Genomic DNA, 24,618 nt, shown 5'->3' with positions numbered 1-24,618 from the left:
ACAAGTCACCAGCAAAGAATCAAGTTCTAACATTTTCATACTTAGCCATTGTTGACTTTTGGAATGATGTTTTGTGTATTATGGGACAGAATTAAACACTTAAATTGTTTCTTATATTTTTAAAGCAACAGCCAAATATCAGCATTGGAAAGAAAGAGAAATTGATCTCTGTGTGCGGTTTTATCTTTCTTAAGCAACAAGGAGACCCTGTTTAACATATCCTCATCAGAACACCTTCAATTCGGCCTAATCCTATCTTTTGCCTTTAAGTAAGGTGAGCGGACATGGCACACAAGGAAAAAATAACCTCCTTCCGTACAGACCCTCTTGGGTGAAGATTAGGTGAGGAGGCCCTCTTTCACCATCAGAAGTTTGGGAGAGAGGGCATTCTCTGTGAAAGCCCCTAAACTGTCTTTTTACATTGTTGTAATCTGCCCTGGGACCTTATGGTGAAGGAATTTAAAACAAACACAAAAGTGGTCAGAAGTACTTGAGAAAATTGAAACCACTAAGACTCTTGAGGTAAGCAGGGCTGGCCTAAGACATTTGCTACCTGAGGCAGAAAAGCAAATGACAGTCTTGCTGCCCACCACCACACACAAGTCAAGGTTCATAATACCCAAGGCCAGCCAAATTATTTTGGTATCTAAGACAAGTGCCTCTCCTTGGGAGTAAAAAACTGTTTTTCTTTTTCCAGGAAGTAAAAATGCAACAACAACAAAAACCGTTTGCTAGCCTTAATGACATCCAGAATGAGCTGCCTGCAATTTATTTCTAAGAGCTGAATGAATGAATACATACAAACATAAATAATTTTGTATGCCACCTTTCCACAGTTCAAACCATGCTCAAGGAGGGTCACAACATGAAAATAATACATAAATCTGCAACGTAACGAAAGTAGCCATAAACAATCATTAGAAAATACACAACCAAACTGAACCATTTCCACATAAATCACAGCAAGATTTAAAATAAAAATACAAAGATGCCAAAAGAAAAAGAAAAAACCCAACAGCAGCAACCCTGCCCAACAAAAAACAGCAACAACCCCAAACAATACCCCAGCCCAAGAGTGTGTTCTGCAGAGCTTTTGTAGCTGTAGTCAGTCAGGTCCTTGCCCTCCTAAACCTGCAAGGTTTTCCAGGACTCATAAAGTACTGCCTGATCAGGTCCTTGGGAAGTCATTATTGGTGGTTTCCTTTGGGCTGCCATATGTCTGGATTTTCGCAGACATTGCTGGGATTTCAAAGGCAGAATTGAGGTATGGGGGGAATTTCCAAAAAGAGAGAGAAAAGCTCAACAACTTTGGTGGCGGCTTCATAAGAAAAAACTCAACAGCTTTCAGTTTACGGCTCCCATCAAACAACAGCCCTGTGTTTAGTATTGTAAGCTAACTTCTTTGGAACCCCCAGCTGAGATCAGAAAGGTCCACTCCCTGTTGAACTACAGGTGCTTGGTGAAGACCTTTTTATTGCCGCAGACATTTTAGCTAAGCTTTCCTGATTTTATGGTTAGTTTAAACCAGGGGTCAGCAATTTTTTTCAGCAGGGGGCTGGTCCACTGTCCCTCAGACCTTGAGGGGGGCGGGGCAGACTATATTTTTTGTGGGGGGGGGGGAGAGAACGAATTCCTATGCCCCACAAATAACCCAGAAATGCATTTTAAATAAAAGCACACATTCTACTCATGTAAAAACACGCTATTCCTGAACCGTCTGCGGGCCGGATTTAGAAGGCTATCGGGCCAGATCCAGCCCCCGGGCCTTAGTTTGCCTACCCATGGTTTAAACAGATTTTATCCTTTGTATCTCTTTAGTGACCCCAGTGTACACTGCTTAGAAACAATGGTGTAAGCGGCATGTATAAATTGCTGAAATAAATAAAATTAAATAAAAATACTTCTGAAACAGCCACACTCTGGAAGCCTTTTCCTAGAAAAGCACAAATGTGGATTTTCAAAAGCAGGATGCCCCTCCCCCCCTCAGCTCTCCATTGTCTTTGGAATTTCATAAGTCTTCACTTACGCCTTTTAAGAGCTTAATGATATTGTTCCCTTTTCTGAAACCAGCTGCATCATGTTGATGCAGAGACAGATCAGAATGCTTCAGTTTGTTGAAAATATTTTTGGAGTTCAGTATCAGTATTGGGGGTAATGCCCTCTCCTCCCACTGAACATTTCGTCATTCTTTGCATGATAGCAAAAGAACAGGGAGATTATTATCACTGTGGTCCCTCTACTCCAAACATGGAATTGTTGAACCAAACATTTTGGATATTTAGAAAGGCTGAATTGTTTATTCATCAGTCTCCAAAGGAGTGCTCCTTTGCACTTCTGGGTTCCAGCTGGCTGTGTGGCTGCCAACTTTTTTTGTTTTAAAAAAGCACATTTAACGTCGAGCTTCTGTTATTTTGGCAGGGTTGAAAGTGGGAATTTCCAGTAAATCTGTTCTCATGAGATTTCCTCTCCAAGTTTTCAGACTGAAGAGGTTCAGTTAAGCTTTAGATAACATACAACAGGATATCTTTGAAACGGGTATGTTTGAAACTACTGCTGATGCCTTATCTTGTCTTAAGCAATATAATTTTATGATGATCATAAAATAAATCTGTATATATCAGAAGACCCTGTGGACATCCTGTTTTCAAACTTTTCTAATGATTAAAAACATAGCTTGGAAAAGAGGTTGCTTTCCTGTTGGCACGCACGGTAACCCAATACCAAAATGCAGGTACCATATTTTCCGGCATATAAGACGACTGGGCGTATAAGACGACCCCCAACTTTTCTAGTTAAAATATAGAGTTTGAGGTATACTCGACTGCAGATTCTCCACCCGGGGTATAAGACGACCCCTGACTTTTGAGAAGATTTTCCTGGATTAAAAAGTGGTCTTGTACGCCAGAATATACAGTAAATTATAATCATGTTCCTCCAAGTATATTGGTGTGATGTGTATCTCTAAAGCAGTAATGTAATGGAGCATCAACATATATACAGTGGTACCTTGGGTTAAGAACTTAATTCATTCCAGAGATCCGTTCTTAACCTGAAAATGTTCTTAACCTGAAGCAGCACTTTAGCTAATGGGACCTCCCGCTGCCGCTGCACAGCCAGAGCACGATTTCTGTTCTTATCCTGAAGCAAAGTTCTTAACCTGAAGCGTTATTTCTGGGTTAGTGGAGTATGTAACCTGAAGCGTATGTAACCCGAGGTACCACTATACGGTATTAAAAAACCAAGAATAAGTAGGGATTCTTTGAGCAGAGAAATTGCAGGTGGTAAGGAGGACAGTGAGGGTAGATGCTATGTGTGGCTGAGAAGTTACAGTGCTGGACTAGGATCTGGGTGACCAGGGTTCAAATGCCCATCAACCATTAAACTCACTGGGTCACCTTGGGCCAGTCATGATCTCACACTAACCTACCTCACAGGATTGTTGTACAGATAAAATGGGGAGGGGAAGAACCAGGTACACCATTATGAGCTCCTTGGAGAAGCAGGACACATAAATGATAAATATGGAGTAGAGAAATGTTAGGCAAGGGTGGGGTAAGCAGCCCCTTCCCTAATAACTTTTCTTGTTTAAAAAGAAGCCCCCTCTTGAAACTGTTTTGCTTTCAAAATAAAGTACAAGGACTCCACTACACATCTTTTCATGTACACCTGTTATTTAGTTTACGAAGAATACTTTTCTGAAATCTCTATGCTTGAAGGAATTCTATCGCCGAAGCCAGAATTCTGATATAAGAGCCCCTATGTCTTCCTCACTAGGATACCAGTTGCTCTAAGCCAGCAGTAGGAAGTAAGTCTGATTTTGTTGTGGCTCGCTCCCTGGTGCATGTGTTTCAGGATCATAGCCTAAGCCTTGGAACAAATTGACAGCAATAGCTATGCCACTAACAAGGCCCTGGTTATAATATGCAATTGGAGCTCTTGACCTTCCTGAGTTGGGACCTCGCAGCTGACCTAAATTTCCAGCTTTCAGTTTTTGAAAAAAAAAAAATCCAAGTCTCTAGCCCTTGTAGAACCAGAGATGGGAAATGCTTTAGATCACAGCGAATTTGACAACATTTCCAGCACAATCATTTTGTTTTTCCATACTGGCATGCCACACAAAAAGAATACAGTGCAATCTGATCCTGTGGAACATAGGGACAGAGGACGTCCCTAGGAATACCCTCATACAAAGAGAGTTCATATACTCAACCTAACTTTAGGACATCTCAGAGATACAACTGGAAAAGAAAGCATTTACCACTAGCGACCAAGGACAGGTTAAGGTTGTTAGAAGACTTTAGAGCAGTTCCAAAATTAACAAACAAAAACCCACATGTGCTTGTAGTGTGGTTCATCACCTTAGAAATTATCCTCACATAATCCACCATAGTGACTTCTACCCTCTCACTCACAGCTCAAATGATAGATAACTTTTTTATTTAAAAAAAAAATCCACTGGATGCGTCCAACCATGCCTAAACCAGAACTCTGGATCCTTGCCAAGGGAAGACAAATATCAGAACAATCATGAGTTAAGCCAGGGTTAACAAAAATGGTGCCCTCCAGACATTGCTGGACTACAATTCCCATAATCCCTTCCCATTGGCCATGCTGGCTGCTGCTGATTGGCACTGTAGTCCTAACAACCACTAGCTGTGAGAGTGTAGGACTTGTTTTTAGACATTTTAAATATTTTGTTATTTTATTTTAAAATGTATTGTTTTAACACGGATGTGTTTTCCACCAAGGGTTCCCTTGGTATCAAAGATAGATTATACATTTAATAAATAAATAACATTAGAGGACACCATGTGGTCTATTCCAGGGACATAGGCACTGATTCCTAGGGGCTGGGCAGTTTTGCCCCCTCAATATTCAGAGGACATCACATGACATTGTGCATCCTCATTCCCGCCCCCTCCGCCTATCCTGTGGAGAAGCTGGCACCTCTGTCCGGGGGTAATAAGCTATGCAACTACTAGTATTAGGCAGGTACCTTCATTGTATTGTTTTCACAATGCAAATCTACTCAGGCATGCTATTTTTATTAGATGCATATGTTTTTGCTTTTGTATTATCAAAAAATCTTCCAAAGCTATCTCTATTTTGATAATTTTATCATGTCAACTTTTTTTTTAAAGGTATGTTTTTATTGCTTCTGAAGAAGAAGAAGAAGAAGAAGAAGAAGAAGAAGAAGAAGAGTTTGGATTTGATACCCCGCTTTTCACTACCTGAAGGAGTCTCAAAGCGGCTAACATTCTCCTTCCCCTTCCTCCCCCACAACAAACACTCTGTGAGGTGAGTGGGGCTGAGAGACTTCAGAGAAGCGTGACTAGCCCAAGGTCACCCAGCAGCTGCATGTGGAAGAGCGGGGACGCGAACCCGGTTCCCCAGATTACGAGTCTACCGCTCTTAACCACTACGTAAACCAGTTAAAGATTTATTTAGCGATATATAAATATTGCTAAATATATGGTTTTCTTTTCCTGCCAAGACACCCTGACTATAATAATCTCCATACAACAATCCACCAGATAGTCAGTTTTCATAATGGAATCAATGATGGAATGGTTTACAAGTCAAGATCCTCTTGAAAAGAAATAAGTATCAGTAGACAAAAGGAATCACACACATATATAGGGAGAACAAAATAAACAGATTTTTACACAGTCTGGTATGCATGAGGAGGCAGAGCAAGAAAAAGATGCAAAGGAAAATTGCTTTTTTAAAGTAGGTAACCAATATACCAATCAGTTGAAAAACTGGATCATTTCTCCTCTTCCAAAATATTTCCATTTGCTTTCTGCCAACAAATGCTTTCTTTTTTAGGTTGCCTTAACAAATCTTCAATTCTGCCAGGCACAACAAGAAAAAAAAAAATCATTCTTGTTTCCCTACCGAACCCTCTTGAATGATAGTGTCTCTCCTCCGCATGAGTACATGAAATGAGACTTATATAAGTAAGTTTAATAAAAATGCATAGGCCCATATCTATGCCAGTTCAAGGATTTTGGCTCACATCTTTCCATGTATAGCATGGCCAGAATAGAGTCTATTATTTTTCAACAGAAACAACTACTATAGCTAGTTAAATATGATTTACGTTCAGTAATCAAGTGCAGTTAGAAAGTAATATCCAATTTTTATCCTAAGATTTAATTGTAAGTTCCTCTTCAAAGAAATAAGGGAAGCTTTCATGTCAGTTCATCAAAGTCTGAACTTTAAGACAGGGGGCAGTGCATCCTGTTTTGCCACCCGAGGCAAAATGGAACTGTGCCGCTGCCCCACCCCCACCAAAGCCTCCCTTACCTGGGTTGTGTGGCAACAACAGTGGGTTCTGGAGAGATCCCACAAGTTCTTGTGGAGTTCTTGTGAGATCTCAAAGAGCGCACAAGATCTCATGAGATTTTAGCAAGATCTCACTGCCAATTTTCCACCAATGATGGAGGCTGCAGGGCTTCTGCGGCTCGATGCAGCTGCCTCACCTCACCTCATGGACAAGTTGGCTCTGCTTTAAGAACATAAGATGTCTAATTACATGTCTAATATGTCTGTATTTTGTTTGTTGAAAAATAAAAAATATATCTGCAAAAAAAAAAGAACATAAGATGAGCCTGGTGGATCGGGCCCATGGCCTATCTATTCCAGCACCCTGCTCTCATGGTGGCCAACCAAAGGCCAGTGGAAAACCAGTGAGCAGCACATAAGCTCCCTTCCCACCAGCTACTGGTATACTTGCCTCTCAGGATGTAATGAACTGGCAGGATGGCAGGGAAGAGGATCCCAGTGAGGTGGGCAGCCAGCACTGGGACACAACAGGGCAAACAGGGGTTGGAGAAGGAAGTGCTCACAGCATGATGGGGGATGGCAAGGGGATGGGAGTCAATGCACAGAATCCAGAGCAGCAGGACCCATCACCAAAGCCAAAGGGACCCCTATCCCCACAAACAAGGCAGCCTCTGAAGCACAGGGAGCAGCAGTCAGGGTGCTCCAGGAGCTAAGGCAGGCAAAGGCCCACCACCCAGCTCTCTAGCTGGCCAGGTGGGGCTCATTAGCTCTGGGAGGAGATGTGTGATTCCTCAGCTGGAGTAGGCTCAGAACAGGTGAGGGTCATGTGCCTCATCAAGCCCAAATGCTGCAATCAGCCTGCAAAGTACAAAAGGGAAGCAGAGCTGAGGTGCTGTGTCTGCACAACTGCTGGTGTTGTTGAGCCTTGACCTGGAGGTTCCTGGACCTCCACAGGACTGTGTTTCAGGTTTGACTCTAAACTGTATGCTGAACTTCAGACTTGGCTACTTGGATTGACCCTGGACTGCATTTCCTGACCTTTGGATTTTGTGTGGCTTGACCCCCGGACTATGAACTTTGGACTTGGCCTACTGACTTGATACCAGGTAGGCCAGGGGTTTAGGACAGAGGATAAGTGAAGAATAGCATAAATGTTCTCTTTGCAGTAGAGCTGAGCCCATGTTGTTGGACTCCCAGCCAACACAGCCAAAGATCGTGAATTATGTGAGTTGTAGTGCAATAGCATTTGGAGAGCCACGGGTCAGCTAGCTGGGTGAATCTCATGATCTGCACCACACCTCTCACTCTGTGTAGAGCTCTGCCACTTCAGTTAGGCAGGAACCTGACAAATTCCCTTGCGTCTCTGGAACAGTCAGTCTCTAGCTTAGCCTTGAAGCTAGCTTATTTTTCTAATGTCAGTGCATGTAAATGAATCAATGTATCTGAAGACGATGGCCTTTTTTCTTTCTAGAGAGCAGATGCTTTGAAATTTCTTTTTATACTGGGTGAGAGATTTCTTTGGCAAAGATTTGTGATTCCCTGGAGGATGAAATTGGGAAAGCCAAAATGCTCCATAGCAGTAGTTGTGCCAGTACATGCCTATCAGGCCAAATTCTTTAAAGCTCCAGTCCAAACTATTAGTCATATATGCTTTGGCTTCTTCCATTATAAAACAAATGCTTTCTTTGAAAATACCTCTTCTGATCATATTTCGCATCTCATGGGGCAATGAATAGCCTTAACTCAAAATCTGCCAACGTTATTGAAACAGGAAGCTTAGAAACTTTGTAGAGGTATTAGTCAAACATTATTTCAGATGAAAGCTTTGTTTCCAGTTCACCTGATTCTACTTTATTTCCTTTTTCCATCATAAAGCAATACCCCCGTCTCTTTTAAGGCACATGTCAGAGCCCAGAGCAACAAAGTATTCATTTTTCCTCTTCATTGTACTTGTTTAAACATGCTTTTCAGTGTTTTTTTCCCAGTCAACCCTTGATGGTTTATTCCTAATATATTATGTAGCTACTTTACAATACTTCATTCCAAAGATCAGACTGTTTGATGATGTACCTGCTCTCTGTAGTGGCAGATTTGCCTCCCCCTCCTCCCCATGAGAAAGACACTCAACTTGGTCTCTCCCAGAGGGAGGGTGGTCACGAGTCATGAGATCAGAGTGTCCAATGGAGTGCCAGAATAGTAGACAAGTCTCTCCCTGCCCTAACTTGAGGTGCATGGGATTGAACCTGGGACCTTCAGGCTGATCGGTTTGACATGGCCAGAACAAAGCAGTGAGATGTAAACAAACTGGGACGAGCATAGTATTTCCTTGCTGGTGCTCTTGCTTGGTCAGGAGGGAATGTAACTGAACCCCCCCAAAAACCCTGATTTTCCTGGCCAATGGTTGGGCCACAGCATGATTCAATTCTGCGTTGTTATCTCAGAGCAACTGACAGTTATAACCAAATATAATTTCTGGCAGGGAGAGGGAAAGGAAATCTACCATGACTGTTCCTGCTCTGGATGATGGATGAGGCCAAGTTGGTTGTGCCCCCCCTCTTGTGTGGATATTCTTCCTAGAAGGCAAGAGATGCCACCTCTCTGTGGCCCTTGGTCCCCGGGGTGATGGATGGGGGCAGAGTGTCCTTCCCCCCCACTCCATAGTCCCGGGAAGTGTGACAAATAGAAGCATGATTCAGAATTTGAAGTCTGACTGTCAAAATGTGTTTGGCTATTTTTAAGTCTATATTATTGATTTATTTATTGGTTTCCATGTGGATGCAATAATAATCTCTTGCCAGATTTTTAAACATAAACAGTGATGGTGTTTCGGCTAGAGTGGAGCAAATGCAAACCATTCAGGTTTGATTTTGCTTTCACTATTGCCAAACAAACAAGCCTTAACATCTGTTTTAAGTGACCCTTTAAAAATTGCCCTGGATACTAGAAGGAACCTAACCAAGCAGCCATACAAGCTCTAGGGAGTCATGCATCCCAAGTTAACAAAGGAAGCTCCTGAACAAAGGTGCTAAAAATCCTTGCATTTGTATGACCTGACTTAAATTGAGGTAAGGATTAAGCCAGGGTTGAAAAACATGTGGTCCTCCAGATGTTGGACTCCATTTCCCATCAGCCTTGGCCAGCATAGCCACTGGTCAGGGATAATGGAGTGGTAACACAACACCTGCGCATGCCTATTTCCACCACATGCCTATCTGCACCTCCTTCCCCAAGCCTGGGAAGCATTTGCCCAGTTTTGGGAAGGAGGCACGATGCTCTGACAGAGTCCAAGAGCCCTCCCTCCCCCCCCCCCACAAAAAAGGGGACAGAAAAAAGCACTGGCTACTAGCCACAATGACTACCTGGTAGATTCATGATGGTGCAGATGTTTAGGGTCAGCCTCCTAGCAGTACTTTAATTCCTAATCATTTCCTGATGAGACTCAAAAGCATCAAAATACATAAGTGTAGGTCTAAGTATATTGATAATGCAACTGAGACAGACCTATGTTTAAGATAATGGCTGCAATCTCACACACATACATACAAGTAAGTCCCATGGAGTTCATTAGCCTTATTTCTGAATAAACTTACATAAGATAGACTCCCTAGAAAAGACCCTGATGTTGGGAAAGAGAAGGGGATGACAGAGGATGAGATGGTTGCACAGTGTTCTCGAATCAACTAGCATGAGTTTGGCCAAACTGCGGGAGGCAGTGAAAGATAGGCGTGTTTGGCGTGCTCTGGTCCATGGGGTCACGAAGCGCCGGACACGACTGAACAACGACGACAAAGATTGCATTGTACTAAGAATGCACTTAAATACTATGGCATATGACAGGGGGAGTGTTTTTTCATCCTATTTTTGCTGCAGATGTACAACTGTGTAAAGATGAACTTTCCACAGCTCCCTAGAGGAAACCAACCAGGAAATATTCAGAAGCTTACAAGTGTAGTGTTTGCTCAGTACGGTGTAAATCTCTGGAGAATAGTTTGAAATTGGTCTGGTGTGGCCTATCATTTCCTCATGATTCATTTTCATCTGTTCTATGGCACTTAAATATTTTTTCCAGGATTATACAACATCCATTGGAATTTACCTTTTGAGATAGTTCAACTCTATATTGTGGAGTGGGTTAGTGGCATTTATTTTTAAGACTATAGATTTGATGGAACTACTTAATGCAAAAGTAAACTGAAAGAGGTTTCCCATCCCTCCCAGGACTGATCAACATGGCCTGAGGTATAAATTAAAAGTAAACACAACAGCAAAAGTGGCGGGTTTCGAGGTCAGCAGCGGGGTCAGCAGCTCATAAGAAGGTTCCAGAACATATATCTGGAATTGACAAGAGTGTTTCTTAATGAGCTAGGCTCTCTTCAAGGAGGTACCATTTCACCTCGTTATTTCTCTCGCAAAATTGTTCACTAAAGAATGAAAAAAGTAAGATGCCATCTGAGAGGATTCTAGCTTACTTTCCCAGCTCTCCTCATAAGTGGTTCGTCTTTCATAGTCGCCATCTGGTGTCCTTTCATTGCTCTTCTTGTTTTTCTCACCTTTCTTGTTCCCATTTTTAACTGTTAGGAGAAAAGAAAAATATGGTTTATTATTTTCCCCAAAATATAGACTATCGAAACATAAAGACACAATCCACTAAATGAAGGGGGGACCCCCATATTTTATTCCTTCCTCTTTCTGCCAACAGCAAAAAAGTTCCCATGCCTTTTTCAAAGGCCCCCAAAATCAGATGCCCTGGGGTAAAGGGCCATTGCTCAGTGCTACAGCACCTGCCTTGCATGTAGTGATAGATGGGCCTGTCGGTTACAGGCTTCTCACTTTCTTGTTTTTTCTACTCTTAAATTCAGTTCTCCACACTTATTTATTTATTGGGGCAGGGGAATCCTCTTGAAAATTCATGCATATTTATTTACTGTTTCATAAAATTTATATACCACTTGGTTGTAAGAGAAACCTTAAAGCAGTTTACAAATTGTGGGCATTGTGGATTTCTCCTAACACATTTTTTCTATGCATATTTGCCCAATATACACATTTGCATGGACAGGCAGAGTCCCCCAAACCCCATGCGATCCCTGAGCGGAATAATTACACAAGACAATGTGCTATGGGATTAAAATTGGCCGCAACTTTATTAAGATTCAGATGTAGGGAGACCTTGGCTCAGGCATTGGGCGTTTATCCCTCCCAGCCTCCAGCCAGGGATCTGGGAGACTTCAGGGTTATCCAGAATGTGTGGGGATTGGGCAGAGAGCCCGCCCCCCATTCACTGCCGCTGGAGGGGGAGAGCACTGCCGCCTCCCAGGTAGCTACACCTTCTATTGTGTGGGCAGGGTGGTCCCTCCCCCTTACCTGGCCAGTCCCCTGGCAACGCCACCACAGGCGGGATAGGGCGATTGGCAGAGGTAGGTGGAGAGCTCTAGGTATCCTGTCTGGGGAGGAAGAGGCCAGTCCGAACTACCAGGAGCTGCAATGGGATCCAGGGGGCTGTGCGCGACCACACAAAAGTTGCCCCCCATTTGATGTTGGGAGCGGTCATTCCTGCAAAGTACTTCTCCCTCATATAATTCATATCTGGGTTACTTTTGTATTTTCGTACCCATTACTTGGCTGTCAAACTAGGCTGCAAAATTCAGAGAAGTGTGAAGGGTGATTTGTATATTGTTTCTGAAAAGTGTGAATTTGGCGAGTTTGTCTTTTGAAGCAATCTTAATGGAATTTCTCCCCCATCCCTACTTGCATGTAGAAGGTTCAGTCGTCATCACCTCCAAGGTAGGGCTAAAAATGTCCCCTGCTGGAAACACTAGAGAGCCACTGCTGGTCAGTATAAAGTATACTCTGCTAGATGGACCAATGGTCTGACTCAGTTTAAGGCTGTTTGCTAAGTTCCTAATATTGGATACAGTTCTGAAAAAAAAGTGAGATGTGTGTTATGAATTCCCATGGGACATGCATTGCAGTCCTGTGAGTGTTTGTTTGGAAGTGAATTTCACAGATTGCAATAGGACTTACTCCCTGGGAAGCATGCACAATTTCTCCAACCAGTAGTCTAAACATCTAGAGAGACAGATTAATGGCACAGTGCACAATCTAGCCAAAGTCAAGCATTTTAAGTCTATTTTCAGCTGAAGATTGAAGAAACAGTTAGCTGTTTCTCCCTGAAAATCAAAGTGGTGTGAAATTGCTTAACTTGTGGCAGAGTTTTACCAACAGATGTCAGGACCTGGTTCCTGTATGAAATCAGGTGCATGCAGTGGATTCTTAACAGTGACAATCTGTTTCAGACACCAAGTGTATCTGTATCGGTGAGGATGCAAAGTTAGGAGCCCTACAGACCAATGGGTTGATTGTGACCTATGTTTTTATAGGCATTGCCTTGTATTTTGTTACTCATGACATGACTGAGAGAGAGCAGACAATTTCCTGCAGAAGCTCATGACCCAAATTCCCATAAGTATGCTGTAAATCTTAATATGAAGGTACCGACTACTTGAGTCTCAGGGAGTATCATTAATAAAGGCTGTAAGAGTGGAACAAGCTGTGAGCTGGAAACACTCTTCCATCACTGGCAAGTAAAGGATCATGGCAGGCTTCCTATTTTATCTTCCAGACACAGCCAGTGAATTGGTTTAAATTCCATCTGGGGCAGAAAGCAAAGAGGCAGTATCTTCCACATGTTATGCATTATCCATAGACAAATTAAGGTGCAAATTTAGATCCTGGCCTTCACCAAAGTATTGGAGCTTGACTATACTTGGGAGAGTGCAATTGTGCTCAGGAGCTGCTTGTGAGTTTCCTATAAGCATTTGTTTGGAGACTGAGAACAAAATACTAGATGAGACGAGCCCTTGGCCTTATCTAGCTGGGTCCTTTTTAAGTTCTTACGACCTCATACAGAGATTCAGGACAGGCATATGATTCACATCTAGTGATCTCAAGGAAGTTTTGGCTTGTAAACACTTAGCTGGGAGTAAATCCCATTGATCTCGATATGTTTTTAAATTATGTTGCTCGTAGGGAGGAGGAATCTGCCGTACTTGGATTCCAGAGCAGACTCGTCAGATCCAGTCAAGATAGATCTTGAACCAAATGAGATCAGTGGTCAGTTTCAGAATCCACAGTTTGGTGTATCCTTGTATCAGGTGATCAGAAGATAGCACACTGCCCCCCTCCCAATTTCCCCCCTTTAAAACCTTTGAAATAGGTGCTCATAGAACATGGTAGCATTCTATTGCTACAAGGGGCAATTGTACAGAAGAAAGCATGGCAGTCCCAATGCAGAAGTGGCAGTCCCATGCTGGCTTCCCAGTTGCCACTTGCCCCATGCAGACTTCCCTGATGCCTTGTCTCTCTTCCTCCCAGTGCTTTTTTTTGGGGGGGGGGGGTGCCGCAGGGGTATGCATACCCCTAAACATTTTGTGAATCTAAGTTTGGCCTCATTGAGGGGAAGTATTTCAACATGAGTAGGAAAATGAGAGTACCCCTAAGCATTTTTTTAGGAAAAGGACTGTTTCCTCCTAATAAGCAGCAACAACCCATGTGTTTGATAGCTGGTGTAATGGCTCCACTCCACCTGGCAGGCTATGTCTGCTCCAGAAGCCAGCCATTTTTTCATATAACTCCCCTGGGGAGGGATAGAACACCTCCAAATCCCATCATTCTCATGGGATCTTTCTTCATGTACTTTTAATACATACAAAGTAGCGCTGGCCCCACAAGTTTTGGGCAATTGGATACACTATTTCAAATGTTTTAAAGGAGAAAACCTGGGAGTGAACAAAGGCAGCTCACAAACCTTGTACCACCTCTTAAGTACTTTTAAAGGTGTACTTGTCTTTTAAGTGTGTTTCTGGGCATTTTAAAAAGGATTTTTCATTAACAATCTGCATCAAAGCAGGTCAGGACAGACCTCATTCTGTAACCAAGAAATAGGATGGGCCTGATTTTAATGGGTCTATCGATCCCAAGTTCTTAGCCATATTAGGCATCCTGGTGACAGGTTGGAAAGCCAGGATATAAATATTTTAAATGAATAAGAAACAAACATGGAGATTCAATCAAGGACCAATTCTCTGGATCCTCTTAACTACGTACTATTCGAATAATTTATACTGATTTCACACATGCCACTAGAATATGCAGCTGATAACAGTGGCAAAAAAGAAGGGGAGACTGCAATATGCCACTTTGCCACTTGTAAGTCCACAAACCCTTAGTCTTATTTTGTGCTCCCTGAAACCACCACCCCCTCTTTTTGCCCCCCTTTCAAATTCTGAGTGAAAAATGTGATCTTTCGTCACACCTCTCAGCCCAACTTTCAGTAGAGACTCTCTGGAGCCTCTCACTTTCTGCTGCAGCTTGTGTGTAAAAGACTTAAAAATTATCATCCAGGGAGGTGCATTTGCAATCAGTTTTCGAGTTTCCTGTGGTTTTTGTATCACATGTGAACCAATTGACATTATTTTTGAAGAACACCGTCGGCTCCCCTTCCACAATTTCCCCCCACAGGGCTGGAATGAGCTTAAATGAGCATAAATGAGCTTATGTATAGTTTAAGCTCTCCCCTCTGAATGGAGTCCCTCTCTTTAGTCATTTGTACCAACTTAGGAAAGTTAGAAAGCCTTATTGCCTCCCTGCTAATACTTTCCACTGCAGCAATCCTAGATTGCTATCATGTAGGTTTGTAGTGCTGAGGTTTACGGCTGGAAAGCACTGCTGCTACCAACCACACACACAACATGCAGCAGGGAGATAGCGAGAGACAAGAAAGGGAAAAGAGATCCCCGCTTGCTGTATTGCTGCAGCTGTTCTTACTGAGCAAGCCTGAAAAAGAAGAAAGTGAGACAAGAAAAGATGCAGGAGGAAGCCCTGATTCAGAGCCAGACACTTTAGTTCAAAGCAAGACGGGGAAGAGGAAGTAAGAAAAAGAACAGTGTGTGCGTGCGTGTGCACACGCATGCGCACGCACACACTCATTCGGCCAAGCAAAAGAGCACCGCCGCAGCAGAAAATAGTGTACACCAACCACAAGATTCAGTTCAAAACCTGACTCGGTGCTTCAGAAAACAGCCAAATTTGATCCAAGACTTTTTAGAGGGTATTGTCCTTGGAGAAACATCCAGTTTTGTCAAAAGAAAAAAGTTATAGCTGTGCGAGCAGTGAGAGGTTAAATGGACAAAAATGCTTGCCTTGTATGCAATGCTATCAAGGTCAGCCTAGGCATAAGGCGGTAGCTGCCTCAGACAGCAAATTTTGGGTGTCATGAAATCATTGTTATCAATGTTACGTTTTTCCTTTGAGGTGGGGGGGGGAGAGGTGCTTGCAGGATTTCCTGCCTGAGAAAATAACATAATTTAGCCCTGAAAATAATTGCTTTGCATTGATAAGGCAGAGGAGTGATTGAGCAGATAATGTGACAAGATGGGGTAACTCAATGTATTGTGGGTCTGCTTCAAAGTCTAGTTACAAAGCATTGCAGACCAGAATCCAAGATAGGCATGAGAAGGAGTATCTGCACTAGTTGGAGGGGAGGTGACTGCTTAACTTGTGTGTGGTCATTAGCTGCATGGCAGATTCCTATTCCAAGCAGTCACTGAAATGCTTGGAAATGTACATTTCATCCTCAGCATTCATAAGAAACTAACCAGAAGTGGAGGCACATGTTGACACTCATGGAAACGAGCACAAAACTAGGCAAGCACTTTCAGAACCATCTTAAAGATGAATACATTCCCAATGAACTTTTCCTGACGTATATACAAAATGCAGAGCAGTCAGGATTTGTTGGTTTGGCACATCAAGATTTCAGAAATTAGAAACATAATGCAGTTTGAAAGGCTTGTGTTTCGCAGGAATGCTATGGAGAAGAGACGTTTGGCATGGAGGCATTTCGGAATAAGGAATGTTCCCTTAAATAAATTACATCTGGCAACTCCGGCAAGATATTTTTATCCTAGACTTACTTAGATGGAAAACATAGTTCTCATCCTAAAAGCCTTTCTATACAATCTTTCTCTGCCAATAAAATCTTTATATTAGGGGTGGAGGGAATACAATTTTGTTGGCTACTTCTCGTCTGGTGCAACAAGGATTTATTTGAATAATAATAATGCTTAGCCTTTCTTTAAAGTCTTGCATCAGCCTTCACCAACCTGGTACCCTCCGGATGATTTGGACTACAATTCCTAGCAGCCTCAGCTAGCCTAGCTGTCCTGACTGCTGCTGATGGGAGTTGTAGTCCAAAACCTCTGGGGGCCACCAGGTTGGCGAAGGTCGCTTCACATGTATTATCATGTGGTGCTGTGGGTTAAACCACAGAGCCTAGGGCTTGCTGATCAGAAGGTCGGCGGTTCGAATCCCCGCAACAGGGTGAGCTCTCATTGCTCGGTCCCAGCTCCTGCCCACCTAGCGGTTCGAAAGCACATCAAAGTGCAAGTAGATAAACAAGTACCGCTCCAGCGGGAAGGTAAACGGCGTTTCCGTGCCCTGCTCTGGTTCGCCAGAAGCAGCTAAGTCATGCTGGCCACATGACCCGGAAGCTGTAGGCCGGCTCCCTCAGCCAGTAACGCAAGATGAGCACTGCAACCCCAGAGTCGTCCGCGACTGGACCTAATGGTCAGGGGTCCCTTTACCTTACCTTTACTTGCAACTACTTGATTTATACAGGAAGCAGAAACAGTTGGTGGAAAGGCTCTACCAACTAAAGGCTTATCCTGTCCATGTTTGCAAAAAGTGCCATGCAACCACTGAAGCACGTGTCATAAGCTCCTCATATTCACATCCTATATTGCACTGCCTATAGATTTGATGGATGCAGCTATGGCAGGCTTCCTCAAACTCAGCCCTCCATATGTTTTGGGACTACAACTCCCATGATCCTAGCTAGCAGGACCAGTGGTCAGGGATGATGGGAATTGTAGTCTCAAAACATCTGGAGGGCCGAGTTTGAGGAAGCCTGAGCACAGCTACTTTGAAACAAAGTCTCCTTCCAGGTTACAGTGAAGAGAGTGGGCTGTGCACACCCTGACTCACCCCAATTCCCATAGGGCTTCTCCCACCACAGTACTTGCCAGGGCCTCAAATCTGAAGGGAGCACCCAGGTTCCTCATCCTCTGCTCCACATCGTCCCAGAGTCTTGGGCAAAAATGCTATGTGAGCCCCCTCAGTGGCCCTATTCCCCCTGTAGGACATAGAATCATAGAACTGTAGAGTTGAAGGTGACCATGAGAATAATCTAATTCAATCCTCTGCAAAGCAGGAATATGGGGATCAAACCTGCAACCTTGGCATTATCAGCACCACACTCTAACCAGCTGAGCTATCTGGACTGTATCATGGACCACCAGTGGTCCTCAAGCTTCACCCAGGTTGTCCACAGCATGTCTGTGAAAAACAGTGGCAGCAGCAGGCATATCAGCTGCTCCATTAGTTGAAGAACTCACAAAGTGAGCAGGATAGACCACTGATGGGTGGGAGGTGGCCGGAAAGATAGAGGGGAGGAGGAATAAAAGAAGAAAAAAACAATTGCAAATCAGACAACATCTAGCACAATTGCTACAATGAGCAGAAAAATCATTAAGTGCCCTTCCAGGACCCTCAGCAATTTTCAGGTAGTCTATGGGGTTGGAGTTTGGGAACCACTGTTGCAGAACATGTCACCAGTAGTCCTGCAGCCTCTCACAAGACATCCCGACTTGGGAAGTTGGTTGTGGCAAACCTGTCAAATCCATAGCAACATAGCATTCGTCATTCTCTTTAGTTACTGACCTGCTACCTACTCTTGCTTTGATAGTAGCAACACTGGCTTGCCACTTGGACACTGGCCTGCTTTGTTGTGGTTGAGAAAGATGTCTGCCAATTGGGGACCTTTCTTGCTGCTACCTCAGTTGTGGTCAGGGCCAGGGGTCCAGGCCCTCCCCCCCCAACTGATTTTTCATCTACCATGAATTTAGTAGGTAATCTACTATCTTTCAACCTCTGCACTACATATGCAGTGTGAGGTTAAGATATATACATATATCTGATATATACAGACCACAGGTCTTGCCAATGTGTGTATTCCATGTCTGTCTGCTCTCTCACTCACTCACTCACTCACTCTCTCTCTCTCTCTCTCTCTCTCTCACACACACACACACACACACACACACACACACACACACCTACCTCTACCTACCTACCTACACCTACCTCAAGCCATCAATTGCTGGTGTTGTAATAAGATTGCCTGCAAATGGACCAAATGATTCTCCATGCATCCTGTATAAATCATGGAGTGTTGAAACTGAAAGATACACAGTTAGTGAAGGGCACCTACTTAGTTCATGGTAGCGACAATGTCTGAGCTGGAACTTCCACTTCCCAGGTCAATCCGTTGGCTGCTATAGTATCTGCATCTATATAATTCCCATAAGTGAATTATAGGATATAAATATGAGGAAGGCACTATAGAAAGTGTGTGAAGCAAGGGCTGTATGGCATTTATCACTTCAAATACGATGTGATCCACAATGTGTCATTGGTGGGAAGGCAAATAATAGTTCTGTCAATTCATATTATGCATTGTAGTAAAGTGCAACTTAGAATTGGTCCAACACAACTGATTTAAAACAATGGAAATGGAAGGCAAGCTAGCTAGCACAGTGTTTGAAACAGCTGCATTGGAACTTTCTATCCCCATTACTTTACATTAAACAAACGTGTGTGTAAGTGTTCACAGTGTTCAGACTGCAATGAATTTTAGCCCTACTGATTCATTTTTTTTTTTTTTAAACATATTTATTGATTTTCCAACATATATTTCCAATTACCAAACAAATTACAATGCCAAATTAATTATACAATTCCAATTATAACAATTCCAATTATGCCAAATTTTTAACTTGTGAATTCCCCATGTCTCGGACTCCGGAGCGCTTTCTTATGATCTTTTCCAGTTGCTTCATAAAGTCAATATTTTCACAGCCTCTGATAAATGCCAGCAAGCAGACACTCTTATAGTAAATAATGTCTCTGTGTGGAAAAAGCCATCCTCTCCCAATATCGCATTTCGGCTGACGCCATCTTGAAAGTCTCTCATAAATCAAACTTGTAAATCAAACTGCGACACACCAATTTCTTCCCCTGTGAGCCGTCCCCACTCCTTTCCGGGAGGGCCAGACCCTCGTAAATTCCACTATCAATCGTCCATCAAATCCGGCTTCTCCCTTTGAAGTGGTGTACAGCTCCACAGGCTATCATCAGCACTCGGCAGTTAATTCTAGCTGCGTCACAGCCAGCCGAGGATCCTCCATTTCTGTTGAGTCAAGTCCAGATCAAGTTTCACCTCCACACAGTTTATTTTTGTAATTTCCATTCTAATTTCCATTCTGTCTTTAAAGTCCACTTGCCATTTGCCTGTGAAAGTGGATTTTCTAGGGGGAGGTTTCGCCCGTGTTAAGTAGATATTGAGGCAAAACAAACGGAGATTCCAGAGCTTACCCCCCCTTCTTTTCCCTCCTTCACATACCAATGTAAAGTCCGCGTCTTCTTCCAATCTTCATTCTTAATCACTCAGGGCTGCAGTTAGCAACATTCTTCCCACTCCTTTGTCCGAGACATGCCCAAAATCTTTAAACAAATTTATATATCCAATTAAAGGGAGCGTGCACGAACGGGGCCGGCTCCAGGAGCTGCATCTGAAAACGAGCCCTATGTGCCCAGACTCCCCCACCGGTCCCGAAGGACCCAAAGCGGGTTAAGGAGTACCGCGGGCAAAGGCAGCCCTCCCCGTCGTCCCGGGGAGGTGGGAGGCTGCTTACTCCCATCGCAGCCGCCAAATTAACTCGTGATAGATAGCAAAGATGTTAAAGTCCGCCATCCTCCCGCTGTGCACGCCGGGAACTCCGAATTTTAGCCCTACTGATTCAAAGGAACTACTGATTGGTACCAGCTGCTCAGCCAAAGGGCAGATCACATGTTCCTAATTCCTGTCTGTCAGCTTTGCTTCATTCCAGTGCAGACCCAGCTGATTGCTTGCTACAAACACCTAATTAATCCCACATGCCTTTAGTTCCGCCAAACTGAAGACAAAAGGTGGTTTTAATGCTAGCCAGTTCAATTTTCCTCTTCTGTACACAATCTGTTTTCTCAAATCCCGTTTTACATAGGCAGGCTGTTGTTCTTGCAGGCAGATTCACAGCTGTAAATTAAGGTTCCTTATCTCCTATTGCTACTGCCCTATGCTGTCCTGCCCTTAGGAAAATAGTTGTTCGTCTAGGCATGCTGTGTAATTAATCTGCATAGAAGAATCTCACAAAGGTCTGTCTAAAAGTCCCGTACATCAAAAGACATGCAGAAAGGCAGCCGTCATGTTGCTACATTTCAGTAAAGTGAGACTGGTGCAAGCAGACACATCTTTAAGGTGCAAGGGTTCCCTAGCAGAGTATGCTGTATCAGTATATTCCTCCCAGAGCACATCCCTCTATCTCATAAACCTATATCTAAGAGGCCATAACTGCACAGGTCCTTAATGTTTCCTTTCCAATATTCAAGCACTTTATGGTCCTAAAAAGAGGGGGGTGTATCTGTGCCTATGTGTTGAATGCAAATAAACCAAGGGCACAACTGATACGTTTCCCAAAATCTGGACCTTTAAAGCAACAAATCCAGGTGCAAATTCTCTCTCAGCCATAAAATGCCTTGAGCAGTTCTGGACAAATATTTGGACCGTATTTCAATATTCTGGGCCATATTTCAGCTGCCTTAGCTTACTACACTTAGTTTAAGTGTTGATGCAGGAATAGTAAGCAACTTATGCTACATAAAGTGCTATAAAATTATAAAAGTAATAGTTATAATAATATAATCATAGTAGTGTTTGCTGAGGTCAGATTTGCAACCATAACCATGTCTACTTAGAAGTAAGTTTTGTTGAATCCAGCATGGCTTACTCACAGGGAAGTAGAGTTAGGACTGCAGCCTCAGTGTCCTAACCCCAAGGCCCAGACTTTAATCACTTGGTTACGCTAAGTTCCTATTCAAAATAAAAATCACAATTTGATTTTAGTTTATATCCACTGAGATCTGGCTTTTGCCATGGAGGCAGGGAGGGTTTTGTTATGAAATCAGAAGTTCACACTTCCTAGAAGAAAATCCCAGAACCCCTATATGAACCAGGGCAACCTGCGAACAAAATTCAGCCCATCTCTACCCTTGTTGGTAACATGACCATTTTACTAAGCAAAAAAGAAAGGTGCTGTTTGTTAGAGGCAAGAGTCTGCACACAGGATGTGTGACTTCTTCAAGAAAACTTTTCCTGAAAACCTTTAGAACAAGAGAAAAAAGGAACTGGAAGCAAATTTTAGTTTTCCCAAAAGAGTGGAGGCAGGGGTTAAAATTAGACTTTCAGATCAGCATGATCACTAACTGTTAGTGTAACAGCTGCGATTAGTACGAGGGTGTTTAACGTCATTAGCAGCGCAGTTACTATTTCTGCTTTTCTGCTTCGGATATTAACTTACGGGGGCGAAATCCTTTGAGACCCATCTGGAATCTCAGAATTTCGGAAGTGAAAGAGGAAAGTTACCTGGCGGGGTCTCGAGAGTGGATTTATCTTTTTTGTTGGCTTTCTTCGTTTTTAACTCCTTCTTGCCCAGCTTGAATCTTTGGGGTTCTTCTGTCTCCAAAGGGGGCTCGATTTCTTCCTCTCTTGGCTGTTCTGTGAAAGGTGAATACTCCTCTTCAGGATCTGGAAAGGAATAATAATGATCCCTGTTGATGATTTCCTGCAAATAGTAATCCTGCTCTTCCATAGGTAGAGCCCAGGTTATATCCCCAAGCAGTGTCAGATCAAAAGCACACAGCGTGAGGCAGAGCTGAGCAAAAGAAGCTTTCTCGAAAAAGGAGGTCATTATTATTATTTTTTGCTTTTTGCTTTTTTGCAGTAGAAAGTTCCTCTGTGAATATCCAATGTAGGATCAGCAGAGAGGGAAAAACAGAGATCTTGGCAGTTAGCAAACCCCAGAATCAAGAGCAGAGTCTGGGATAAGCGCTTCTGCTCTGGAGTAGTTTGCAAAAGTTGCAAGTAATGAAGTGGGAGTGAGGACTGGAATCAGAGGGAGGGAGGTCGTTGCCTGAGGTCCATGTGATCGTCGGGGCTCACCAGCCAGACACACATGCAGACATACGGGAGAAGAGAGAGCTGGCATTTGGCAGGTGTTGGACTCTGTGAATTCTTTACAGATCTTTGCTCCTTTCTCTGCTTTCTCTTCCCTCCTGCTCCTCCCTGCTCCCCAGGCAATTAAAAACTTTTATCCAACTCTTGGCACCTAAGATGCTGTGTTTTGAGAACTGATATTAACACCGAGTTTAAATACTGTATATTCAACGAAATGAAAAACTGGCCATGAGCCTCACTCTCGAAATCCCTGTACAAAAAAATGTATCTCTATTCTCTTGCCAGGACTATATGCAGTGGGGTGTGTTTGGATGAAAACTTGGAAGGGGAAAATGTTTTCTCCTGTGGTTTAGGGATTCCTGCTCCCCCTTACAAATATTAAGATTGCATTCAGATTCTATGGAACAGAAAGGAAAACATGCTTGTGAAAATTCCTTCTACTCCTCCAGCTCTTGATAAAAAACAGGTGCAGAACAGCATAGAAAGTTTACATTTTACATTTATAATCTGTCCACAAAAAACCCTTGATAGACTAAAAGGTTAATAATCAGGATTCTTTCTTTTCCAGATTTTCATCTTTATTTTATTTCAGGCATTATTATTTTTCTGAACACCCCCCCCCAATCAGGTGGCCCTGGATAAGAGATCAGTTACCAAAAGCCTGAATTCTCCTTCAAGTATGTAAAATAGTTCCACTTGAAGGTTTTTCAAAACAGGAATGAGTTAAAAGCATCAGAAAGATACCTCGCCTTCCAAAACACATTTCAACAGCAAATATAAAATGCTGACATTTCTCCTTACTGGAGTTCTGTATCTCTACCAATATAATAGAAAGGTACTACAAATCCCATTTTACTTTTTGCCATACACAAGTCAGTGTCATTGCTAATCCCGAGCCAAAAAGACAAGCCCATTTTCACATTGATTTTCATCAATTGCAAAATAAAAAGAAATCAAGTACTATTCTCAGCTTGCCCCCTGCCTCCCCACCTATGTCCAGATGGAATTTATATAAATGGTCTTGCAAAGAAATTAAGTGACATCAGCTTTCAATTGCATAATCACAGACAACTTTCAACTTCCCAAATTTGCTCTTGCTTCTTACCAGATGTCAGTGATGGGAGTAGGCTGTGCTATGACACACACCGCATGGGAAAGAGTTTTAATGCAGGCAGGGGTGCTCCTGAATTTATCTAGAAATGCAAAATGGAACCAGTAATTCACCAATCAGCTCTCTTGTAGAACAGAATTTCATGGATATGCATTTTGATATGATTTCATATGATGCAGCTGTTGATGTGCTTACTTTTACTTAAACCCTTTATTACTTGCTTCCCATTGCAGCAGCAGAGCAAACAAACAAACAACAGAGATTATATATAGTATATCAATCCACTCTACAACTGGAAAACTAGCACAATCATAAAGCTACTGCTTAAAGGAACTTAAAGATACAAAGATTCAGCAAACACCTGGCCAAAAGGGTGTGTCAGCAGCTGGAGCCAGAAAATCATAAGAGGCGATAAAGTGCATATTTCTGTACATAGATTAATTCAATTTCTGGTCCATGCATTCATTGCCTTGATTTGAGTGCATTGTGAATATAACTTGTTTTCATAACAGAGCTCAGCTGTAGGCACGAAAAATGTCAGTGGTTGGCTCGCCCTGCATGTATCTGGACACACATACCTTCCTCCAGGCATGTTTAACCTCCACCGTGGACACTGTCTTTACAGCAGTCATTAAAATAACCACCAAATTGAATGTAACAGGGTTGGTCTGTCAGGTTCACGGTCTCTATCAATCTGTATCAGCAGCGGGTAAATCATACAAGAAGCTGTACAACTGTGAAAGCATACAGATACTGTATGTATTTAATGGGACCTAAAGTATCATGCAGTGTTTGGGGGAAATAGTTACAAAATGCCACAAGGGAGATATGCATGCACCCATACCCTATCTCTAACTATCTATACTTCTAAATATAGCAAATTTTCAGCAATCTTCTGGCACTAGAACTCATTATCATGCTACTGGTGCATTATTTGCTTGCTACTAATAGCACCTTAATTGTCACAAAGACTTTGCAATGCTCTTACAGACAGTATGAGAAATGTTTGTCTGATACTGTGATATTTTATTGGAGTGAATTGTGTGCTTGG

At 42.8% G+C, this 24,618-nt stretch overlaps 1 protein-coding gene across 1 annotated transcript in view; it reads right to left on the bottom strand.

The window, feature by feature from the left end:
- Positions 1-22,499, bottom strand: part of CPXM2 (carboxypeptidase X, M14 family member 2) — a 66,638-nt gene extending 44,139 nt beyond the window's left edge. The window contains exons 1-2 of the mRNA XM_033149463.1: positions 21,866-22,499; positions 10,758-10,859 (exon numbers count right to left, since the gene is read on the bottom strand). Of these exons, the coding sequence (XP_033005354.1) occupies positions 10,758-10,859; positions 21,866-22,190 (427 nt within the window). The 5' untranslated portion in view covers positions 22,191-22,499. The remainder of the gene's footprint in view (positions 1-10,757; positions 10,860-21,865) is intronic.
- Positions 22,500-24,618: the final 2,119 nt, after the last annotated feature.

The sequence above is a fragment of the Lacerta agilis genome, chromosome 5 (genome assembly GCF_009819535.1).
Source record: "Lacerta agilis isolate rLacAgi1 chromosome 5, rLacAgi1.pri, whole genome shotgun sequence".
Taxonomy (NCBI): domain Eukaryota; kingdom Metazoa; phylum Chordata; class Lepidosauria; order Squamata; family Lacertidae; genus Lacerta; species Lacerta agilis.
The sequence above is the reverse complement of the archived record's forward strand: the minus strand, read 5'-3'. Positions and strand labels throughout refer to the sequence as shown.